The sequence below is a fragment of the Leiobunum rupestre genome, chromosome 3, assembly GCF_980474605.1.
Source record: "Leiobunum rupestre chromosome 3, qqLeiRupe1.1.hap1, whole genome shotgun sequence".
Taxonomy (NCBI): Eukaryota; Metazoa; Arthropoda; class Arachnida; order Opiliones; family Sclerosomatidae; genus Leiobunum; species Leiobunum rupestre.
Window position 1 is genome coordinate 48,502,741 of NC_143386.1, and position 22,465 is coordinate 48,525,205.

Consider the following 22,465-nt stretch of genomic DNA (forward strand, 5'->3'; position numbering starts at 1 on the left):
TTGAGGGAAGCTCTCGTTGCAGCGGCTTCTATGGAAAGAATGCTGTGCGTGCTTGAGGGAAGCTCTCGTTGTAGCGGCTTCTATGGAAAGAATGCTGTGCGTGCTTGAGGGAAGCTCTCGTTGTAGCGGCTTCTATGGAAAGAATGCTGCGACAGGGACTGTAAAAGGCCGTCGCAGCTCGTGGGTGGAGGAGGTCTTGAAATGAAGCTTGTGGATGGGGTGTCTTCAATTGAAGCTCGTGGATGGGGGGTTGTTCAATTGACCCTCGTGGATGGGGGATGTTCAAGTGAAGCTCGTGGATGGGGTGTTTTCAATTAAAGCTCGTGGATGGGGGTGTTCAATTCAAGTTCGTGGATGCGGTGTCTTCAATTGAAGCTCGTGGATGAGGGTGTTCAATTGAAGATCATGGGAGGGGGTATTCAATAGAAGCTCGTTGATGGGGGTGTTCAATTGAAGCTCATGGGTGAGAGGGTCTTCAATAGAAGTTCGTGGATGTGGGTGTCTTCAATTGAAGCTTTTGGATGGAAGAGGTCTTCAATTGAAGCTCGTGGATGGGGTGTTCAATTGAAACTCGTGGATGGGTGGGGTCTTCAATTGAATTTCATGGGTGGGGGGGTCTTCAATTGAAGCTCATGGATGGCGGGGGTCTTCAATTGAAGCTTGTGGATGGCGGGGGTCTTCAATTGAAGCTCGTGGATGGCAGGGGTCTTCAATTGAAGTTCGTAGATGGTCATTGACTTCATCTGGTAAAAAAGGTCATTTACTTCTGATAACAGATCCTATATACCAAAAGGGAACCTAAACCGACTAAGGCCTTTGTCCCTATATCATCGGAACCGTACAATAAGCACTTGATAATACGTACGTACAACCTAAAAGGAATTTTTACCAAAAGCAGCAATTTGTCAACGACCTAGTGCATTAACAATGATCCTAATCACCTTGTCATTCATCTAGTGGAAAATGAGTTTTATCAAATTCATTGGTAAAATAACGAGCACCCTGTACAAAAATCTCTTAAGTAACTTTAAACTTATATCATCTTCTATCTGAATAATATCACGGCTGAACCGCCTTGTTTTCTCCCTTATGGCAGGAACCCGAGAACGCCTTGATGAAGATAAGGCAAGTATATCCAGTAAGCGAAAGCTTAAATTACAGTACCTGTTTTCCCAGACGGTTCGTGAATTGGCTTTGAGAACAATAACTTTACAATTTTGAGATTTTTACCACTACGTTAAATAATTCCAAACAGAAGTTAGTAAAAAAGGAGAACGCAACTCGTCAAAAGTCGTGCATTTTATTGTGTAAATTTTTCATTGGTTAGAGGATTTAGCGCCTGCTGCCGTCGGAAGGGGAAAATTCGGAAATTATCGTCCCCACCACCCATAAAATGTTCAGCGTAAAGGCTCGTCCAATGAAATTTGTACACAACACTGCGTTAGCGTGTTTAAAGGCTAGCTGCGTTCTCGTTGTGTTTGTTGCTCCTAGGTGTCAGTATGTGGAAAAAATTCCTGATAGCTACGTAGATTGGAAGCTATACCCAAAATGATAAGCGCATCTCGAGAGGCTGGTCACTATTCGTAATCGGTGTACAAGCTTGTAGCTTGACTGTACTAGTGATTACGTAATCGATTACAGACTTTGCACTACAAGAGGCTGTAATCACTGTAATTTCAGGAAGTGGTTAGCCACTTGGCGCATCTAGCGTGAAGAAAAACTAAAACTCGCAGCCTCTACGCCTCTGCACGGATCCCTGCAACTATGAAGAAGAATGTCCGAAGTTCACCAAAAATGTGCAATTATTCTTTCAGTAAAAAAACGCTAAAAATGCAAAACTGATAGAATTATGGATGCAATAATTATAATGAAATGTGGAATTTATAAATCTCGCGTAGCTTTATTAACTGGAAACTGTGAAATTAATGTACAAGGATTGAAATTTAATGATCTTCGTGATGATTGATTTCTTTGTCATCATTTTCTTCGTGATCATGACCTTTTTCACGCGAATGGTGATGCTGGCGGTGGAGCCTATTACTGTGATGGAGGTTGGCGCGCGACCCTTTGCATCTTGTTAATTTCTCCACGATGGGGACAATCTCTCTGAAGACGGCGCATTCCTTGCCTCGCGGATGGTGGATGACTTCGTCCTGTCCCGCTTTCATGATCAAGACGCTGCCCTCCTGCGTCTTGAACAGGGGGAAATGAGGCTCCACTCCTTCAATGTTGGGGTCCCTGAAACGGTGAATTTCCATTTAGAGATTCGGACGGAAATAGTCCTAATTGTTTGAATGTTACCCGTGTTTTATGAAATTGCCAAATCGATGCATGGCCTTCCTGCTAACCTGAAGGAATGCCTTTGTCTTGTCGTCGAGACCATCCTCGCTGGGTTTCAAAAATGTCCCGAATAACGAAATGCCGTCTGAACCATGAGTCGCTCCTTTGAATTTCGGCATATTCGGGGTGTCAAATGGTTGCACAAGGTCATAGATATAACGATACACCTACAGAGATTCTAGTTTGTAACCTATAGCGACCTTTTAATCACCCTATTAAATAGTTAGTGCATGGAGTTGTTCGTTCGCGTTGCATGAAGGTTTTTCCACCACCCTCCTAAGTATTGTAACCCAGCCACCTTGGTGCCTTGGGTATTAGCCTATAGCTGATTGTCATTATTATAAATTATTATTATTATTAAATGACTTACCTTCAGTCCATGATCAGCCAAAGTCTCTGTAAACTCGTTGATGTCGCAGACGAACAAGTAATCCCCGATGGTCTCCATAGCCAGGTCCCGGACGTAATGGGGATCTCCTTGCTTCTCTTTCTTGGCGTAATTATGGGTGATGGCAAAGGCCTCTTCGTCCCCGAAACCATAACTTCGTATTAATTGTTCGTACTCGTAGAAGTTGATGGCGTTATCTTCGTAGCTGAGACAATGATTTCGAATCAGTTACACTATAGACCCTTTCAAAAGAAAACTTTCGGGCGCCTACCGGAGGAAAAGTTCCGGGTGCGACAAAACAGCGAAAAGGGCACCTTCGTTGGAAGAGCTACCAATGAGCACGCTGACGTTTTTACCCCCCGGGCCCATGGCGTCGATGATGGCGTGATCAGGGTCTTTCCTCAAGAAGTGTCCGTCGACGGTGGGCAGAATTATGTTTTCGTCGGCACTCACGTCTCCGAAATGATTTCCATCGTTCAAGTCCTCCGGATCCAAGGATCTCAAATACTTGGCCACGCTGGATGGGTCCATCTTACCCTTGTATCCAGTATCTGTCGCAACCTCAAAACGTGAAATATACCGTGCAATTGAAATTAAATACCATGGAAGCCAAACTTTTCGTCTGACAAACACTTTACCTGGTAAGACTTCTTTACGACTGTTTCGAGGCTGCCATAAGCCCATGGATTGGATGGGACTCCACTTTGCAATATGACTTTCTCAAACAATCCCGTACTTCCGGGTGACAGGATGTGGTAGGCGGCGGAAGCCGAACCAGAACTACTTCCTGAAATGGTGACGTCACCGGGATTTCCTCCGAAAGACGCGATATTTTCATGGACGAAGATCAATGCCATTTGCTGGTCGAATAGACCGGCATTACCAGGGGCCTCTTCATTGGCCAGACTCAAGAACCCCAGGGCTCCGAGACGGTAGTTGACCGTTACGACTATGATGTTCTCTTCCGACGCTAAGGTTTCGCCCTTCAGATTGTATGCTATTGAGGAACCAAAGTAGAAACCTGGGAGTAAACCATAACATATTAAGGATCTGTAAGCAGTACCGATATTTTTCATCTTTACCTCCTGCGTGAAAATAAACCAAAACCGGAGCCTTTTCAGGGACATTATCTGGGACGTAGATGTTAAGCTGCAAGCAGTCTTCGGAGAACGGTCTTTTCAAATGCAAACCGATTTTCCTGAGGAATTTCTGTAAGCGTTCTGATCCGCTTTGGTAACAGACCTTTGGAGCGTGATTGGCCTTGAAGGGCTCTTCGAACTTGCCTTGGTAGGGAACAGTCGGGCGGAACCTGAGTTCTCCCAGAGGCGGCTGGGCGTAGGGAACTCCCAAATAGGCCGTGACCTTCTTGCCCGTATTCCCCGTTAATTGGACACCCTCTATAGGTCCGATTTTGGTGGCGACCACCTTCCCAGGTTGGGGTATTTCGTTCTCTCCAGCCGGTGTTTCTACTGACTTGCACTGGGCACGATACACTACGATGACCAAGATGAACAGACAAAAGTTGGCCCGAGTCATTTTTATATTCGCCTAAAAGGTCCAAAAAAATCTGAACATTTGAAGTAATGTTAGCGAAATTGGCGTTCACTTACTAGACGGAGACTTCTTATCTGTCTGAGACGATTTTCGTTTTCACGATGGTAACTAAGACCGTGGGCCCTCTATTTTAATAATCAGTTTTTTCAGGCGATAAAGGCCGGGTTGGATCGATTTGAAGGACTGGCGGTGTCTGATTACAACTGATGTTGTGCCCTCCACCGATTAATCAAGATCAGGGCTACGCTTTGAGCTTCTAACTAAAAGTCGTCTTTTGCGGATTGTGTGTTGGGATGTTCCAGGGGGTTATTAAACATTTAGAGCGACACTTTATTGGCATTCAGACTATTCCACTTTTAAAGGTCAATTAGTTTGGCCACCAAACATTTTCAACTAATTGGCAGTGAATTAAGCAGTATGAACGACAGAACCGTTTTTCTAGTGTACAATTTGTTTGAGATAAACAACTTTATGAAATTCAACCTATTAAACTATTCCGTAACGTTACTGACGCGGTAACTTTGAAACATTTGACCCGTTGACTGCTTACTATATAGTATTGCTTTGTCGAAATAACAGACCCAAATAATTTTGAAAGGCTAATTCTAGTTTTTTAATTTCAAACAGGAAACATTATAGCAGACGTCAATAAAAAATACGAGCAATCCCATTGGAGGAAGCCGAAACGTGTGAACAATTGCCGTGCTATTTCGACCCACCAAATTTCAATATAAACGGATAATTTGCTAGAAAAGTGTGAACAGTGTCGGGTCATGGACACTATTTCTAACAGTACGGGAAAAGCAGCCTAAAAGAGGTACCCCCTCACTGTCCGTTTGCGTTCTACTTCGTATTAGCTGAAATAGTCGGCCGTACTCGATTCGCAGGGCCGTCAAGGTCATTCGGGAGAATGTAAACCCCCATTTCAAACGGAATGTTTTGTTGATCACGTGACGAATTATATGGCCTTGACAGCCCGAAACTTTCAACATTCTAGAACCTTCCCCCCTTTACAGAGAGACGGTGGTGGCGACAGGTGATTTTGTACGGTGGAAGCTACAGCTTTTCCCGTCCGGTTAGAGATACAGTGTCCATGGTCGGGTGAATAATTAATTAATATATCGGAAATTCACTTCGGAAATTAATCATTAATTTGATACCGATAAAATGGCATAGTCTGAACGGTACTTTAGTTATACAAGATGGAGGCCTTTTAAAATACATACTAATTCATTACAGTCTAAACCAACTTCCGACACTATTTTAAAAGAGGTTTTACCTAATATGTTCGCCAAGGCGTAATATTAGTTTAACGTTGATAATTTCGGGAAAGGATAATTTAACGTGCTACGGTTTTATAATTCACTAGTTGAATATCAAATTATACATAAACCAGTTCTCTGAACTGAAAAAACCGCGTTCATTTTTTTAAATTGTACGTCTCGGAAGGGACAGATAGTCGGATAGTTACGGAATTTCTGTAACTTTACATAACAACAATGTGTGGAAAATATCAAGGCGGATCACTTCCAATTGGGTTGAAATGCGCAATTTGATAAAAGAGGTTCAGATCCGGAAACGGTCCGTGTCCACGGGCTCTTAACGGGTCAGAGTGCGCAATAACTGGTGGCTTTACCGGGGAGTCGGGGTTCGGCTCTTGCAACCCGTAAGGGCGGTGGTGCACTGGGAGATGTTAGCTCTGATCAAATGGTCCTATCTCCACCTCCGACTTCGGTCAGGTATGGGCTGGAATCTGAGTTTCGGCTCAGACTAACGGAGAGGATCCTTTCAAACTGGCCGCCTCCGAGGATTGGGCAGCCTGCTGTCAGTGTTCCTTTCAGCAAAAAAGTCTATCGCCCCCCCCCCCCCCCCGGAGCTTCCCCTTTTTCCGACGCCACTGCCAGGCGTGCATGGAGTGCTACGCTCGCCACTGGATACCGGCACCCCCGGATGTCTGGGAAACCCCCCCGAAGAAAATTTTCTGTATGAGGCGCGGTGGTCCTGTTTCCCGGCCTTTTGGGGCAACACCGGGTGTTGGCTCTCTACCTACGTAAGTAGAGTGTCGGCTGGAGTTGCTGTAAGTTGGTTGCCCCATTGCTGCGCCTTTTGTCGGGTTGAGTGGCTTGCATCGAGGGTGAGACCATGAGTAGTAGGGTGCTACTACCCATGCTGGGTCCACGCTACATGTGGTCGCAATCGTTGGGACTTTTATACTATTTTATTTTATTAGCTGTTGGACAGTTTCGCTGTTAAATAAAAATAACAAAATGTTATTTTTTTCAGTTAAAAGAACTGGTTTGTGTATAATATAATTATGTCGCTTTTATAAAACGCTGGTAACGTTGAACATCTGTATAAATTTAAATGAAAGTAAAAAACGAATATACAATTATATTAAATCTAAAAAACATATTTAAATTGTATATTCTATACACAGTCCGTGCACAAATCTTCGCCGATTATAAAAAAGCCACCCTCACGTTGAATACCAGTGGATTCCCAATACTTAAAGATATCTCCGGGTTACACGGTGAACGCTTTCTGCGAACTTAGCGCTGCTGCCATCTATCAGCAAACCGAGGTAGCTTCTCAATTATTATCCGAGATAGCTTCTCAACTATTATCCGAGGTAGCTTCTCAACTATTATCCGAGGTAGCTTCTCAACTATTATCCGAGGTAGCTTCTCAACTATTATCCGAGGTAGCTTCTCAACTATTATCCGAGGTAGCTTCTCAACTATTATCCGAGCTAGCGGCGAGCGCGGCGGCGGAATGAACTTCCGTATAAATTTTTAAATGAAAAAGGTAGTTAAAACGTTTGCTTATATGCTATCTATCTAGTTACGAAAACCAAAAATGAGTGTACAAGGGTGCGTCTAGTTAGTCATACTGTGTTCTGACAAAAATATTTTTTCCGAGTCAGAAAAATTCTTAGCGTGAGATTGAAAACAGAAGCGTTTCTTAAAATGCATCTAAAAAATCAAAACAAAAAAGGACGTGTTTCTGATAGGCCTTGGCTCTAGAGCACAATTTAAAATGAGTAGGTTACACATTCAAAATCAATGACCAATATTGACGAAATATTACTTACCATCCACCCTTCTTTCGTATTCCCATTGTAATTTCTATCTGGTTCGAGTTAGTATAGTTAGAGCATAGCGCCGAACCAATTTTCAACGGCGGCGGCGGGAACGATAATTAGTTCGGCGGCGGCGTGGCTCGCCGATTTTCAGAAAATAATCGGCGGCGTTGAAAAAAATCGGCGGCGGTGGCGCCTAAGGGGAAAAAATGCCCCCCCCCCCCCTCAGAAATAGCGCCAGCCTTTTAATAGACCGCTATAACTTAAATTGTTAAACACATTTAAAATATACATGTTTAATAGAATGTTTTTTATTAAAATAGGAACCACTTTTTTCCAAAACAAAGATGAGGTAACTTTGGTTACATACTATCAGATGTAACTTATTTAATCATAAGTGTGCCTGAAATAATTTTTTCATAATGATACCTTGTTGCAAGGATATGACGTTATTGACTTCACTTCCCAGTCGATGACGGTTTTATCGTCCTCAAAACTAGTTCTCGCGTAGGGGGGGAGGAAGTTAAAACCTACAAAGCAAAGACTATACGGGCAAAATTGTGAATCGGATTTTGGTGAAATTTTGCTTAGTTTGAAGTCCTTGCAAAAAGTGAGAAACATTAATTCTACAGATGAAGAGTGTGAACAATTTGAAGAAAAAGACTCAAATAATCAGAGTTACAAAAAAAAGGTTTCGGGGCTTAAAGAAATTGATGCTCACGCAGTTGCTGAGGCGTTTGGGAACGCAATCGACATGAATGCATTAACTTATGTCACGGGAAGTGTAATAAGAAAAGTTAGATATTCCCATGAATGTGACAGTGATAAAACTATTTGTCGATTTTTTACCGAATCTGAGTACCTGGAGGACCAAAATCAGACCTTCACACATTTAAAAGCCTATAACTATAAGAAGGGAGATTTTGGGGGATTAATTTCTCCATCTGATGTTGTAACAGCATTTATGTTACAAATCGAAAAAGTTTTTTTAAAGGTGTTTAATGGGAAAATGCACAAAGCCAAAATTTTATCTAAAATGATAAAAGAAACCAAAGATGTCGAGGCTGATAATATGTGCCCTGGGTTCAAACACAAAATAATTTGTGTATATTTAAAAATGAGGATTTTTTATGCTGTTATATTCATCAATTGGGATCTTGCAGAAGAGCGACAAAAAAAGAAAAAACAAAACAAAAGATCTGATAAAAAATTGTTAAAGATTACCCATCTTGGATGCTAAGCTAATTGTTTATCTGGCATTCTTAAATTTTAACAGCAAAAAAAAATATTCCACCCACTACGACAGTAAAGAAAGTAAGGAAGATTTGGACATTAAGGGTCAGATAAAATATTTACAATTTTGCATACAGTCCTACCCTTTTAAAGATAGAATTCAATAAATTCAGTCAATCGAAAATGGAAAAAACAATTTAAGTGAAAAACCTTATTCTGGTAAGATCATTTTTTACAAATTTCTGTCTTCTCAGTACTGAAACTTGTTTTTCACAGACGAGGAATTGGTGGAACAGGGACATAAAAACTGTAGATGTTGCTGAGAAGTAGGAAGACTAAAATGATTAAACTTATTAAGATTAAACTTGTTATGAAAATTGGTTTGTTAGCCTATACATTCGTATCAACTGAGACAGTAATTAAAGTTACCGAATGGCTTTTACTGAAATGCTAAAGATCTAAAAATAAAGGTCCTGCTTGGAAGAACATTTGTATATCCATTTTTTTTTCAATAAAATATAGCATATATTATCTATAATATTTATACCATTTTTTATTTCTTTAGTTAATTATCATATGGAACTATGACTATTTGGAGAAATTGTGTATTGCAATTATGTTCTCAAATTATAGCTTATAGTTGAAAATAAAAAAATAGCAGATATCTATAATTTTTATATTTTTTAATTAATATTCATATGTAACAATGACTTAGTATCACTTAATAGTATAAGAATATAATTTTTAGGCATATAGGAGTTAGAAAAAATGTAATTCAAATTCAATATTTTTACAGCCCTTTTTTGTTCTCCAAAGAGAAGATAGATGGCAGAACAGTTACGTTATTTTAGTTCCATCCACGGATACTACGTGGCACTAGGTGTAAAATTGTCAACCTTTTTAGAGCATAGAGTCTCCAGTCTATGTAGCGATAGCTTACATAGTCTTTGCTTCAAAGTAACCTAGGAGCTACCAAAACATTCGTCTGCTAGACAGTATTTCGAACTTTAACGGTTTTTAGCTTAGGCCACGTCGAAGAAATTTGCCCGAAAACTATATAATTTCAAAGAAAGTTGCAATGAATATTAAGTTTTAAATTTAATTATGGGGAAATATTGTTGCTTTGACAACTGTCGTAGCGATTCTAGGTGCCATAAAAATATAATTTTTTATCCAGTTCCTAAACCAAACACGTGGTCATAGTTCACATTTTCCCCACTAGATGGCTCCGTTGTAGTTTTATGTCCAAGGGTTTGAGGCTTTGAGCAGCCTCTCCCGTGGCCCCCCGAATTGTTCTCCAGGTACACTTGAATCCTCCTAGGTTTCTCTCTCTCCTATCCCAGCTATCTGCTGCAGAAAATCTTGGTGCGCGCGGTGCAGTGGTGCCAGATCTTTTGGAAATTATTAATTATTTTTAATTTTATAACGCTAGTACGGTGCACCCAACAGCCTAGGAATCGTAGCACTACCAAAAGAAAAATCTATGTAGTTTAGATCTCAAAACGTAATTATTATACTTTAATAGTGGAAATTAATTCGGCGGCGAAATGAAAATGTTTCAGCGGCGGCGGCGCCACTGAAATTAAATTTATCGGCGGCGGCGTTTCGGCGTTATCTAAATAATCGGCGGCGGCGGCGTTTGATCGGCGGAGCTATCTTCTAAGTATAGTATCACATCATGGAGGAATAGTAGAGGAGGGGAAAGGAAAGAAGGCGCTAAATCCGACCGCGTAGTGCCAGCTCGAGACGGGGGGAAAAAGGGGAGGAAAGTCGAGGTAGACTTTTTAAAGAATTCAAACCCTAACCGGTAGATCGCGCCATGATCGCGCTGCCTGTGTTGGAATGTATGAAAACATGGAGGAATAGTAGAGGAGGGGAAAGGAAAGATGGCGCTAAATCCGACCGCGTAGTGCCAGCTCGAGACGGGGGGAAAAGGGGAGGAAAGTCGAGGTAGACTTTTTAAAGAATTCAAACCCTAACCGGTAGATCGCGCCATGATCGCGCTGCCTGTGTTGGAATGTATGAAAACAAGGAGGAATAGATAAAAGTCTACCTCGACATACCACCCGTTTCTACATCCCCCTTTACGAGATTTCTGAAGAGGAACGTCAGTGCTTAGCCCAATCAGAACTATCAATACCACTCCAGGGCTATTCCTCTATGGTCACATCAATAACAGCAGCACTACACCCCGACATTTTGATTTCTGTCGGCAAGGTACCTCGAAACTATTCTAACTCTTGGGCTGAGAATGGTCAAAAACCAATGATTCTATTCTCGGTCAGAAGAAGTGTCTAGTTTCTCAGAATGAAAATTTTCTGAGCTTCTGAATTAGAATTATCACAAACTAAATGCACCCCACGGCCATATAGTTTAAGATGGCGAATATAAATTTTTCTCTAGACCAGCTGCTAGCTCCCGCGAACTGTCATAAGAAATCACCCTAAAATAATAACATTAATCAATGAAACTCGAAAATGAATTTTAAAATGGTTTTCAAACGTTGAAAGGATGCCTAAAAAGATACGTTCTAAAACGCCTCAAACGGTGGCGCTAAATTACCAATAATTCAAATTCCCTAGAAAAACATTGATTCCAGCCTTGCCAGATTGTGGGAAATTTCCCTTATTGTGGGAATTTAAGGGTCCATTTTGGCTCTGTGGGGAAAACGATTATTTTGTGATAATTTTCATGGGCGGTGGTATTTATCCTAGGTTTTCTAAAGCTCAAAATTATCTAGAGCTGTGTATTTTCGTTAGTCTTGGGATTTTAGGAATAATATAAAGTAGACGCCTCCTAATTCTACAATCAAACAATGAATAGACCTACAATTTTATTTTCAAAATGCTTTTAAATTATGGCATGTTTTCAGTGCGTTATCGTTGGGGCGGAGCGAAATTTACTATCCAGCAGTGCTTAATTTACATATGTGCTAAGTGTGCTGCAGCACAACGCCTCGCCTGGGCTAGGTTTCCACTCTACTCCAAAAGGGTTTACATTCAATAATAGAGCCTTGCTGCCTACAAAATGTTTGTAGTAATTTGCACAATTTTTCCGCGACTGCATGATTCTCGGCATCATTTTCCTCTCCACTCCTTGCTGAAGTTAGTTCATAGGCTGCCACTCAAATAAAATAAGAGCCAATCACGAATATTAAAGAGGTAAATGTCGACTTATTTTTCCCAGCATCAGTTTGCCCTTGAAAAATATATAGTTAAAAAGTGTGCCCCACCTTGATGATGCTGTTCAAAACTATACACGCCGCATGGCCACGATTAAAATAAATTTAATTATTTAAATCATCAAAATAACCATTAAAAAAATTATAATTTTAATAAGTCCATTTAAACATATTGGTCGTCATTGGTCTCTCTGTATCAAACATTTATAAAAAAAAAGTAATTAGTAGTTACAATTCTACGTCGCGTTGTGAAGAAGTACCTCGAGAAGTACGGATAGGTTGACGATACTAAATTTTTATAACATATATGCAGGAATCCATACCTCTACTTGGAATGCTTATCGCGGCAGATTTTCGTATCGATGTGGCTGACGGTTTTTTTTTGACGTCACTATGTTAACTTAACGAACAACAACGCGAGAGGGGAGCGCGTGCAAAGGGAATTTTTTATCTCGTAGGCGGGGCCAAAGCCGTCAGAGTGATCTTACCATACGCGATACGGCAGGATAAGCATTCCAAGTAGAGGTATGGATTCCTGATAGATGAGTTTGTGTAGATTATTCGGTTTATTCCCGGGGTTCCCAGTTTAGCGCAATGTAGCTGTAATGTAAGTGTTCAGATAATAAATAACTGATTCCCACGAAACTGCTTATTTGATACCAAAGCTATAAAGTCTCCATTTATTTTTTTAAATAATTATAATTTAAATAATCGGTGCTTAATTTTAAGCAACGACACCTTCTTCCTTAAATTGGCGTAGCGAAAGTAGCCGCAGTAGTACCGTACACACGTTTTATAACGTTTGTCTTTACCTCTCTATATAATTGAGTTTTTTAAATATTATTACCATACACTTATGTTAGTACTCAGTTCCTACAAACATACATACAAATTTAATAGAGCTACATAAATTCACGCGACGAAATATTTAACGCAATGCGCGACTATTTTGCGTGGAATTTTAAATACGAGTAAATAATGCCGGTTTTAGTATTTTTTTAATTTAAAATAAGTCATTTTACCTAAAAATTACAAGTTTATAACCTATAATAATGAAAGATGATCTATAACTTGGACCCTTATGGGGGGACATCCATGAGTATTTTAAGGCCAGCAGTAGTCTGCTATCCAGCAATGAAAATTTCGACTTTCGAACATAGGCAACACTGACAATTGTGAGTCTTTTTGGTGTTTCCCCAAATAGTTTTTCCAGAATCTACCAGGCGAAATTACAGAAACATAATTCACTCCATTTGAAACCGATGATTTCGTAATTAAATATAAATTAAATTAACTTAAAATGTCTGTGATTCATTCGAATATTGCATACAGTAATTACTTTGCCATTTTTATGTTGATCCTAAAATAAATTAAGATTTACTACTTTCATATCAAATATCGTGTCAAATGACATATAGATGGCGACTCAGTTTCCACAAACCATCTTATTTTTATTATTCAAGGAAACCGAACGTTTTTACAATGAAAAGCAGAAAACTGTAGTGACACGAAACAACGGAAACAGCAAGATAACAGAAATTACCCACTTCATGTTTAAAAAATATAACAAATCGGCCCCGCCGTAATATGAGCTCCACATTATCTACGGAAACGAGGGACTTCTCTGACGTCTCTCATTTCGTGTCGTTATGTGGAATTGATAACTTTGCTCGTCTGTTCCGTCTCGGCAAAATCGTTCCATCTCCACCTCACAGCCCAGACCTATCAAGGTTGTTCTTCACTCTCCTCACCACAAGGAAAAGGTATTTGCCTTCATTCGTCTTCGTTCAGTTGAAGACCCAAGCTACCCGTTTGCTGCGCGTAATGACTTTACCCCTCTTCAGAGAGGGAGGTATGCCGAGGCTAGGGCCAAGTTAGCAGAGTGTCAAAAGGACGGTTCGAATGACTGGGTCATTAGAAATTTCAAGGTTGTACGTGGTTCTGCACCTCGTCACCTGCCTTCTCTTCAAGATTCATCTCCCCATAACCCTGCGGACATCTTTGTCCGCCCAAAGGTGCGGTCTAACGTGCGGCACCCTTGGCCGGGGAACCATTTCCCTGCCTTCATTGGTGTGAATCAGCATGCGGGACCCCCCTCTACGTCGCTTGCTACTCTAACTAATCCTAATGTTTTTCCTAGTCCACTCCTTACCTCAGCACCCCATCTCGATCGGCCACTTACCTCAAACAATCAAGTTCCTAGAGATATTTCTCCCATTCCCTACGGTTATTCTGCATTTACTCAGCCTCCTCACTGGGGCAATACCTCTCCCCCTAATTGCGTTCCTCAGTTCCTTGCACCTCATAACGGGTTTCCTCCTCCCTGGCTGCTAAATCAGCCCTTTCGAACCTAGTCTACCTGCTCTTAGTGCCTCCGCTGTCTCCTTCCGCCCACACACTGCCTTATATGTGAAGTGCCTCAAGTCTCTTCTGCCACATCAGAAACTCTTCTCTGGACTTCACAACAGTGGCTCTCAACTCTCTACATCATCAGCTCTCCTTACAAATGCTCAAGGGCTCACCTCTGTATATAAGCCTAATGAACTCGCTCACCTCCTTACTGTGCACAATGTTGCCTTTGCAGCTATAACCGAAACCCACTGGTCTTCTGAACACTCAGACAGTGAACATATTTTTCCGGGTTATTCTCTGTTCAGACAGGATAGAGATCTGAATAATTATGGAGAAGTCGCTCTTTATGTTAATTACTCTTTCAACGCGAGGGCTCTCTCCTTTTCTGACATTGATCTCAATAATTTTAAACACAATGTGCAGGGTCTAGATATATTAATTGTTTCTCTCACCCACGGTGGTACCCCCTCCACTGTTACCATTATCGCAGTTGTATATCGTGCTAATAACCGCAGGTATGTAAACCATAACCTATTATACACTTTTATCTCAGCCATTAATACCTACTGTGTACACCGTAAACTTTCTTTGTTAATTGTTGGGGACTTTAACTACCCATCTATATGCTGGCAGTCCCTCACACCCATTCCACCTGCTTGTCGGTTTACTAAATCATTCCTCGACTGTATATTTTATAATTCACTCACTCAAATTGTTAATTCCCCCACTAGAAATGGTGGCCTTTTCTGTAAAGACAATGTTCTTGATTTAATTCTTTCCTCGGACCTTTCCCTTGCCTTCGACCCTGAGGTGTTGGCGGCCTTGGGCAAAAGTGACCATGGTGTTGTTTTATATCAAGTGCAGTTACGTGGGTCTTGCCCTACCTTTGTCGCTAGGCCCAATTTCTTTAAAGGGGATTATGTGTCATTTATCACTCACTGATGAAATCAATGGATTTTTCACTGATTCGGTTTAAGAGAAAAACACAACAGGCTTGTTGATTAATTATTTGAAAATCATTATTCTCGTCACATAAGCTCAGCTTCGCGGGACACGCGAGTTTTGCGTTTTTACGCTTTCCTTACATAGGCCCATGCCCCCACCAACTTAGTGCCAAGGGCCCCACCTTCAGTAAATGACTGAAGTTCACCAAAAATGTGCAATTATTCTTTCAGTAAAAAAACGCTAAAAATGCAAAACTGATAGACTTAAGGACGCAAAAATTATAATGAAATGTGGAATTTATAAATGCCGCGTAACTTTATTAATTTGAAACACAGTGAAATTAATGTACAAGGATTGCAACTTAATGATCTTCGTGATGATTGATTTCTTTGTCATAATTTTCTTCGTGATCATGACCTTTTTCACGCGAATGGTGATGTTGAGGGTGGAGCCTATTACTGTGATGGAGGTTGGCGCGCGACCCTTTGCATCTTGTGAATTTCTCCACCTCGGGGACAATCTCTCTGAAGACGGCACATTCCTTGCCTCGCGGATGGTGGACGATTTCGTCCTGTCCCGCCTTCATGACCAGGACGCGGCCCTCCTGCGTCTTGAACAGGGGGAAATGAGGCTCCACTCCTTCAATGTTGGGGACCCTGAAACGGTGTATTTCCATTTAGAGATTCAGACGGAAATAGTCCTAAATGTTTGAATGCTACCCGTGTTTTATGAAATTTCCAAATCGACGCATGACCTTCTTGCTAACCTGAAGGAATGCCTTTGTTTTATCGTCGAGACCGTCCTCGATGGGTCTCAAAAAAGTACCGAATAAATAAATAGCGTCTGCACCGTTAGGCGATCTTTTAAATTTCGGAAAATTCGGGATGACAAATGGGAGCTCAATTAAGATGACCCACTTTCAGTCCATGATCAGCCAAAGTCTCTGTAAACTCGTTGATGTCGCAGACGAACAAGTAATCCCCGATGGTCTCCATAGCCAGGTCCCGGACGTAATGAGGATCTCCTTGCTTCTCTTTCTTGGCGTAATTATGGGTGATGGCGAAGGCCTCTTCATCTCCAAAACCGTAACTTCGAATCAACTGTTCGTACTCGTAAAAGTTGATGGCGTTGTCTTCGTAACTAAGATAATGATTTCGAATCAGCTACGCTATAAAAACCTTAAAATGAAAGTTTTGGTACGCGTACCGGAGGAAAAGTTCCGGGTGCGACAAAATAGCAAAGTTGGAACCTTCGTCGGAAGTGCTACCAATGAGCACGCTGACGTTTTTACCCCCCGGGCCCATGGCGTCGATGATGGCGTGATCAGGGTCTTTCCTCAAGAAGTGTCCGTCGACGGTGGGCAGAATGATGTTTTCGTCGGCGGCAAAGTTTCCGAAGTGGTTTCCTTCAATCAAGTCTTCTGGATCCAGCGATCTTAAATACTTGGCCACGCTGGGAGGGTCCATCTTACCCTTGTATCCCGTATCTGTTGCAACCTGAAAACGCGTACTTGAACCTATGTATTATGGGAGTCTAATTTCAGTTCGGTGAACCATTTTACCTGGTAAGACCTCTTTACGACTGTTTCCAGGCTGCCATAAGCCCATGGATTGGCTGGGACTCCACTTTGCAAAATTACTTTCTCGAACAATCCCGTACTTCCGGGTGACAGGATGTGGTAGGCGGCCGAAGCGGAACCGGAGCTAGTTCCGGCAATGGTGACGTCACCGGGATTTCCTCCGAAAGACGCGATATTTTCGTGGACGAAGATCAATGCCATTTGCTGGTCGAATAGACCGGCATTACCAGGGGCCTCTTCATTGCCCAAACTTAAGAACCCCAGGACCCCGAGACGATAGTTGACCGTTACGACTATGATGTTCTCTTCTGCCGCTAAAGTTTCGCCCTTCTGGTAGAATGCCAGTGAGGAACCAAGGTAGAAAGCTAGGAAAAACCATTAAATATCAAGGATCTGTAAGCGATATAATTTTTTATCGTTACCTCCTCCGTGAAAATAAACCAAAACCGGAGCCTTTTCAGGGACATTTTCGGGGACGTAGATGTTAAGCTGGAGGCAGTCTTCGGAGAACGGCCTTCTCATGTGGAAACCGTACTTCCGGAGGGAACTCAATAAGCGTTCCGGCCCGCTTTGGTAACAGGTCCTTGGAGCGTGATTGGCCTTGAAGGGCTCTTCGAACTTGCCTTGGTAGGGAACGGTCGGGCGGAACCTGAGTTCTCCCAGAGGTGGTTCGGCGTAGGGAACTCCCAAATAGGCCGTGACCTTCTTGCCCGTATTCCCCGTTAATTGGACACCCTCTATAGGTCCGACTTTGGTGTCGACCACCTTCCCAGGTTGGGTTACTACATTCTCTCCAGCCAGAGTTTCTACGGACTTGCACTGAGCGCGATACACTACAATAATCAAGATGAACTGACAAAAGCACGTCCTAGCCATTTTTTCTTGAACCCAAAAGTTTAAAACAAATCTTTGTAGTTGAAGTAACGTTAGTAACTACGCTTACTGGGCAGGAGATTTCATATCTGTCTGTGCGGATTTCCTGATTTCACTTTGGTAACTACGACTGCTAGAAAGGGGGCCTTACATAATTTTATCAGTTTTTCTTCCCGATAAACCCCGACTTCGATCGGATTGAATGACTATTTACATCTGATGTTGTTTCCGTCAGCGATGAAACGAAATGATGGCTACGCTTTGAACTTGAAACTTTCCATTTTGGAATTTAATATTAGACAGGGTTGCCACAAAGTTTTGGGATTCAAATTCCCTGACTATTCCCTGACCATTTTAAGAGATTTTCCCTTAAGTCAAAAATTTTATTTTATATTGGACTTTTATCAGAAGTTAATAAATTTTAATGAACTTATATTTCAGTAAAAAGGTTATTGCAATGTTGAAAAAATTAGCCACACTGTTAAGGAAATAAATGATAATCATAGAATTTGTCATCGATCTGGTCGAAAAAATAACCTTAAAAAAGTGCCAAGATAAAATTTAATTCCCTGACTTTTTCGGTCCATTCTTATATTCCCTGACTTTTCCCTGACGTATGGCAACCCTGTTAGATGCAAAATGTAATTTTTAGTAAATGAAGACTATTTATGTACATGGTAAAATGATTTTTATTCAATTAAATTCGTTCGAACTTAATTCGTGTAAAAATTAAAAGAAGTATATTCAACCGTTGTTTAAAACCTAAAAAAATACGTAATTTTCGCAAATATTCGCGAGTTATTTATCGTAAAGTTGCGCGAAACAAAATCTTTTAATTTGTTGTTTATCTAGCAGCGCTTGTAAAATGTTTTGTTGATGCTTAAAATTTGGCGTGATTTACAATTTCATTTTCTTAACACTCTGGGTTTGATCTTTGGGCTCCTTCAAATGAGGCAAGACACATTTCCAGAAGTAAAACTGGTGGTTTCGATACCTGCTCAGAATTTGACTTTCACCGGACTTCAAAATGGCATAATGGCGATCCCTGTTGCCATATACCGGCCAATCGCATTCGCCGGGTTTGATGCTAGCGTACCTGCAATTTAAATAATTATTTAGAAAATTAAAATACAACTTCTAAAAAGACCAATATTATGCGATTAGTGGTTTTAGACGATCGAGTCGGTTATCGATAATTAAAAAAAAATTCATTGAGTAATCGAGTACTTGATTTAGGGGAAACTTTCACTTATTCGAGTCGAGTAACTAAAAAAACCTTTAGTAATATTTTTAACAAGTCGGGTTATCGAGTACTTGATTAGGAGCTGGTTTTATTCAAGTAATTATGAAATTAAATTTAAAAAGGAGTATAAAGTAGCTTTCAATGATGATAAATATTCCTTTAATTTACATGAACCACAGTTTCCACAACTTTGTAGGTACCGTTTATTGCCCCCCCAAAAAGTTGTAAAAACCTCTCTTCGAACTTTGAAGCAACGAGGATAGAAAAATCAAATACTCGACGAGTTTAGAGCAGCTTATTCGAGAAATCGGGTACCCGAATATGCAATTTTTTGGTACTCGGTAATCGACGAGTATTTTCATATTACGTTTTCGAGGTCGAGTTCGAGTACTCGACCTCAAAAAAAGCCGAGTACTCGATGATGTTCGAGTACTCACACGGCCCTACAAATATTTTTCTTACCCGCAACGGGCGAAATCGGCCCATCGTTTGGCCATTTCCCGACCAAACCTAGCCAAGTCTTCGGACAGGATGTCAGCTTGCGTACCCATTACGGAGATTTGATCGCTGACGTGGACAGCTCTGGCGTACGCCGGAAATTTAAAGATGGGCAAAGTCTGGTCAAAAACGTATCGGTAGACTTTATTGCCAGCCCCCGAATAACTTTCGGCGAACATTTCAACGTCGACGTTGTACAAAGCGTCGGAAGCCACGGCCAAAGCTGTGTCTCTGAGCCAGTTCGGGTAACTCGGTGTCCTGCTTAATCTGTTCTTCTTCAAATACAAGTAATGGTGGCTGCACCATTTGATTTGGTCCTTGGTCAATCCTGGAAATAATATAAATTACGCTTATAATGACTCTGGGATAATGGTGAAAACAGGATCTTTTTACGTATGCACTCTCGCTTCTTTGTACAACTCGTTCGTCGTACCCCAAACTACTGATAACCACGGTTTGCAATAGCTGTTTCCATAAACTCCCCGCAAAAGTTAAATACAGGGTGTTTCAAAAGGTTATGCACAAATTTGAAGGAGTTGTAGGGGGTGAGTTGAGAAGTATGCCGATTTTTTACCATTTTCCTACGATGGGTCAAAAGAGCGCCAGAGAGCTTCAAAGTGTGGCCTACTAGCCCCTGGAAGTAACAAGCGCAAAACCAAACAGCAGGGAAATGCGAACATTAAGGTTTGGGTTCGTGTGATAAGTAAAAAAGTAAACTTAAACAGTATTTAAAGTCCCTGCTGCTTGGTTTTGCGCTCGTTCCAGCCTACTTCCAGGGGCTAGTAGGCCACACTTTGAAGCTCTCTGGCGTTCTTTTCACTCATCGTAGGAAAATGGGGAAAAACAGGCATATTTAATAATAATTAGCTAGGCTAATACCCTTGGCACCACCTTAGGCCTAAGTCATCAAGCGACTTTTAAAGCCATTAATTCTCAACTCAAATTTTGTGTAACCTTTTGAAACACCTTGTATAGAGGATGTGCTACCGTGACTGGACTTAAAACCAGTTTTTAGTTCCACATGATATATATATAAATTTTAATAGTTAAGAAGCTGAAGTCTGACCCTATGTTTAACTCTTTTAACCCGCGCCAAGGGTTAGTGAGCGTATGCGAATTTTCTTCGTAGTTCCTAGTGGATTTGAGATACGGGGCTCACACTTAGAATACAGATAAAGAAGCTTACGTCTTACGTTATGCTTAACCCTTTTGACACGCGCCAAGGCTTAGAGAATAATTAATTAATTTATCCATGTGGAATTAATATTACTTGTTCATTATACTGCTAAAGCTTTTTTCAAAGTTATGGCAGCAACGTTCGGAAGGGGGCAGGGTTCATTCGCGGAGGATTTTATGGAATTAATTGTTCGTTACACGGCTTAGATAGATCCACAGAAAAAGATCCAGAAATAAAAGCATCTCGTACCTCTGTTGTTCATTTGGGCGATTACGTCTAAGTGTTCCTCATAGTCCAGTTCCAAGTTTTCCCCTTTCATGTACAAATCCGGGAAGTAGGCTTTGAAGAAGCAAATGGATTCGTCGGTGACGTTGCCGATCATCAGATCCACGTTGCTTTCGTACTCTCTCGTTTCCAGATTCTTGTTGGGCGATTGGGGCAAAAACGTTCCATCGATGGTGGGTCCGAAGTTATTCATATCCAAAATTCCGGCAGTGCCCAGTTGACCAGCGATCGGCAATATTTTCGAATCGACGCTTCGTAAAAACCTGAGGACTTCGTGCTACAAAATTCAAGAAGTTTGTTAATCGACAAAATCGAGAGTTTATGAGGATTAAAGTGTCGGCTCTAGGTGAAGTAGCTCTTTTTTCAACAGATGTCGCTAGCGTCGAAGTCAAAACAACCAAAAAGTGGGACATAAAAGTATACTTCGTTTTGATTTGCTCGTTTGTAAATTTGTCAACAACTTCAATTATAGTAATTGTTTACAATATATTTTATATGAGATATATAATTTAGGTTAAAGTCCACTAAGTAGAGTAAAAGTGGTCTAAATATAATACTCTATAATGGCTCTCTGACGACGTTATTGTTTCGCTATTTTGAATTTTAGCTTCCTTGGCCATTAATAGATGGCTCCACGCTCTCCACGAAAGTCGCTTTTTTTCGAAGATTCGGATAGATTCATGGCCATCTCTAATAACAGGGGCCTTTTCTTAATACAGGTGGCAATGATAATAATTGTATACCTCATCGTGAACGTCCCCGCTATAATTCAGCTGGTCCAATAGACGACAGACCGCGTTCAAGAGGATGTTCTTGTCCCGGACAACCCTGGGGTTCGCCGGTGATCCGCTCATCATAATGGCTCTGTTGAAGAGATCGCGACTGTCTGGGGATAACAGATGTAGACCGACGCTGGCGGCTCCGGCGCTGCATCCGAAAATGGTGATGTTGGCAGGATCGCCTCCGAAGGCACCGATATTGGCCTTGACCCATTTGAGAGCCAGCTGCTGGTCTACCAGTCCGGCATTTCCCGGAATTTCGGATTTGGTGTCGTTTCCTGATTTATACAAAAAAGGAGTGTTACGGAGTCAGCTCGAACTTATAATTACTTCAACAGTTACGTCCATTGTATTAGCTAGGAGCAACAAACAGCACCCCACACAAGGAGAACGCAACCCGTCCAAAGTCGTGGATTTTCTCGCGTACAATTTTCATTGGTTAGACGCTTTAGCGCCTGCTGCCGTCGGAAGGGGAAAATTAGGAAATTGTCTTCCCCCCGCCCGTAAAACGTTCAGCGTAAAGGCTCGTGACGCTCGTCCAATGAAATTCGTACACAACCCTTCGTTAGCGTGTTTAAAGGCTAGCTGCGTTCTCCTTGTGTTTGTTGCTCCTAGTTCTAAGGGTGTATAGGTTTGTCCACTCTAATACAATGATGTGGAACTAATATTACGGCCTGGGCCGACTTGTTACATTTATTAGAGCATAAACTTCCTTTTTAATCCAGATATTATACGCAGTGTTCAGCGATATCTAGATACACTATATCTAGATACGGATCTAGCTACGTAAAGGCTCGTCCAATGAAATTTGTACACAACCAGCGTTGCCAGTCGTACGATAATTTCGAGCTAATTTTTACGACGTACGATATTTTCAATGGCGTACTATATAGTACATATTTTTCGATAATTGAGCTCGCGGTTACCCAATTTTATTTAAATTGGCTGAAAACCAGTTA

The 22,465-nt window shown here is 41.3% G+C and overlaps 3 protein-coding genes across 3 annotated transcripts in view; all 3 read right to left on the minus strand.

The window, feature by feature from the left end:
• Nucleotides 1-1,873: 1,873 nt before the first annotated feature.
• LOC149952433 (acetylcholinesterase-like) lies at nucleotides 1,874-4,393 on the minus strand. The gene is made up of 7 exons (XM_090168543.1): nucleotides 4,339-4,393; nucleotides 3,811-4,276; nucleotides 3,367-3,749; nucleotides 3,000-3,289; nucleotides 2,711-2,933; nucleotides 2,302-2,507; nucleotides 1,874-2,238 (listed from the first exon to the last, which is right to left on the minus strand). Exons 2-7 carry the CDS (start codon nucleotides 4,262-4,264, stop codon nucleotides 1,944-1,946), a joined length of 1,851 nt encoding a protein of 616 aa, XP_090024669.1. The 5' UTR covers nucleotides 4,265-4,276; nucleotides 4,339-4,393; the 3' UTR covers nucleotides 1,874-1,943.
• A 10,974-nt stretch (nucleotides 4,394-15,367) lies between these two features.
• On the minus strand, nucleotides 15,368-17,601 carry LOC149952434 (acetylcholinesterase-like). Its single transcript, XM_090168545.1, has 5 exons — nucleotides 17,074-17,601; nucleotides 16,634-17,016; nucleotides 16,279-16,568; nucleotides 15,990-16,212; nucleotides 15,368-15,728 (listed from the first exon to the last, which is right to left on the minus strand). Exons 1-5 carry the CDS (start codon nucleotides 17,525-17,527, stop codon nucleotides 15,714-15,716), a joined length of 1,365 nt encoding a protein of 454 aa, XP_090024671.1. The 5' UTR covers nucleotides 17,528-17,601; the 3' UTR covers nucleotides 15,368-15,713.
• Nucleotides 17,602-18,398: 797 nt separating this feature from the next.
• The window catches only part of LOC149952435 (acetylcholinesterase-like), a 96,352-nt gene continuing 92,285 nt past the window's right edge, over nucleotides 18,399-22,465 (minus strand). Inside the window, exons 4-7 of the mRNA XM_090168544.1 lie at nucleotides 21,471-21,784; nucleotides 20,692-21,004; nucleotides 19,230-19,593; nucleotides 18,399-18,620 (exon numbers count right to left, since the gene is read on the minus strand). Coding sequence (XP_090024670.1) covers nucleotides 18,422-18,620; nucleotides 19,230-19,593; nucleotides 20,692-21,004; nucleotides 21,471-21,784 — 1,190 coding nt within the window. The 3' untranslated portion in view covers nucleotides 18,399-18,421. The remainder of the gene's footprint in view (nucleotides 18,621-19,229; nucleotides 19,594-20,691; nucleotides 21,005-21,470; nucleotides 21,785-22,465) is intronic.

Bases quoted from the DNA above. Each gene is read 5' to 3' on its own strand.
- LOC149952433 (XM_090168543.1), bottom strand. From the start codon at position 4,264: ATGACTCGGGCCAACTTTTGTCTGTTCATCTTGGTCATCGTAGTGTAT. The intron at 3,750-3,810 runs GTAAAGATGAAA...GTTTACTCCCAG, and splicing joins GGTTTATTTTCACGCAGGAG to GTTTCTACTTTGGTTCCTCA. The intron at 3,290-3,366 runs GTAAAGTGTTTG...TCACGTTTTGAG, and splicing joins TCGTAAAGAAGTCTTACCAG to GTTGCGACAGATACTGGATA.
- LOC149952434 (XM_090168545.1), bottom strand. From the start codon at position 17,527: ATGGCTAGGACGTGCTTTTGTCAGTTCATCTTGATTATTGTAGTGTAT. The intron at 16,569-16,633 runs GTAAAATGGTTC...ACGCGTTTTCAG, and splicing joins TCGTAAAGAGGTCTTACCAG to GTTGCAACAGATACGGGATA. The intron at 16,213-16,278 runs GTACGCGTACCA...TCATTATCTTAG, and splicing joins CACCCGGAACTTTTCCTCCG to TTACGAAGACAACGCCATCA.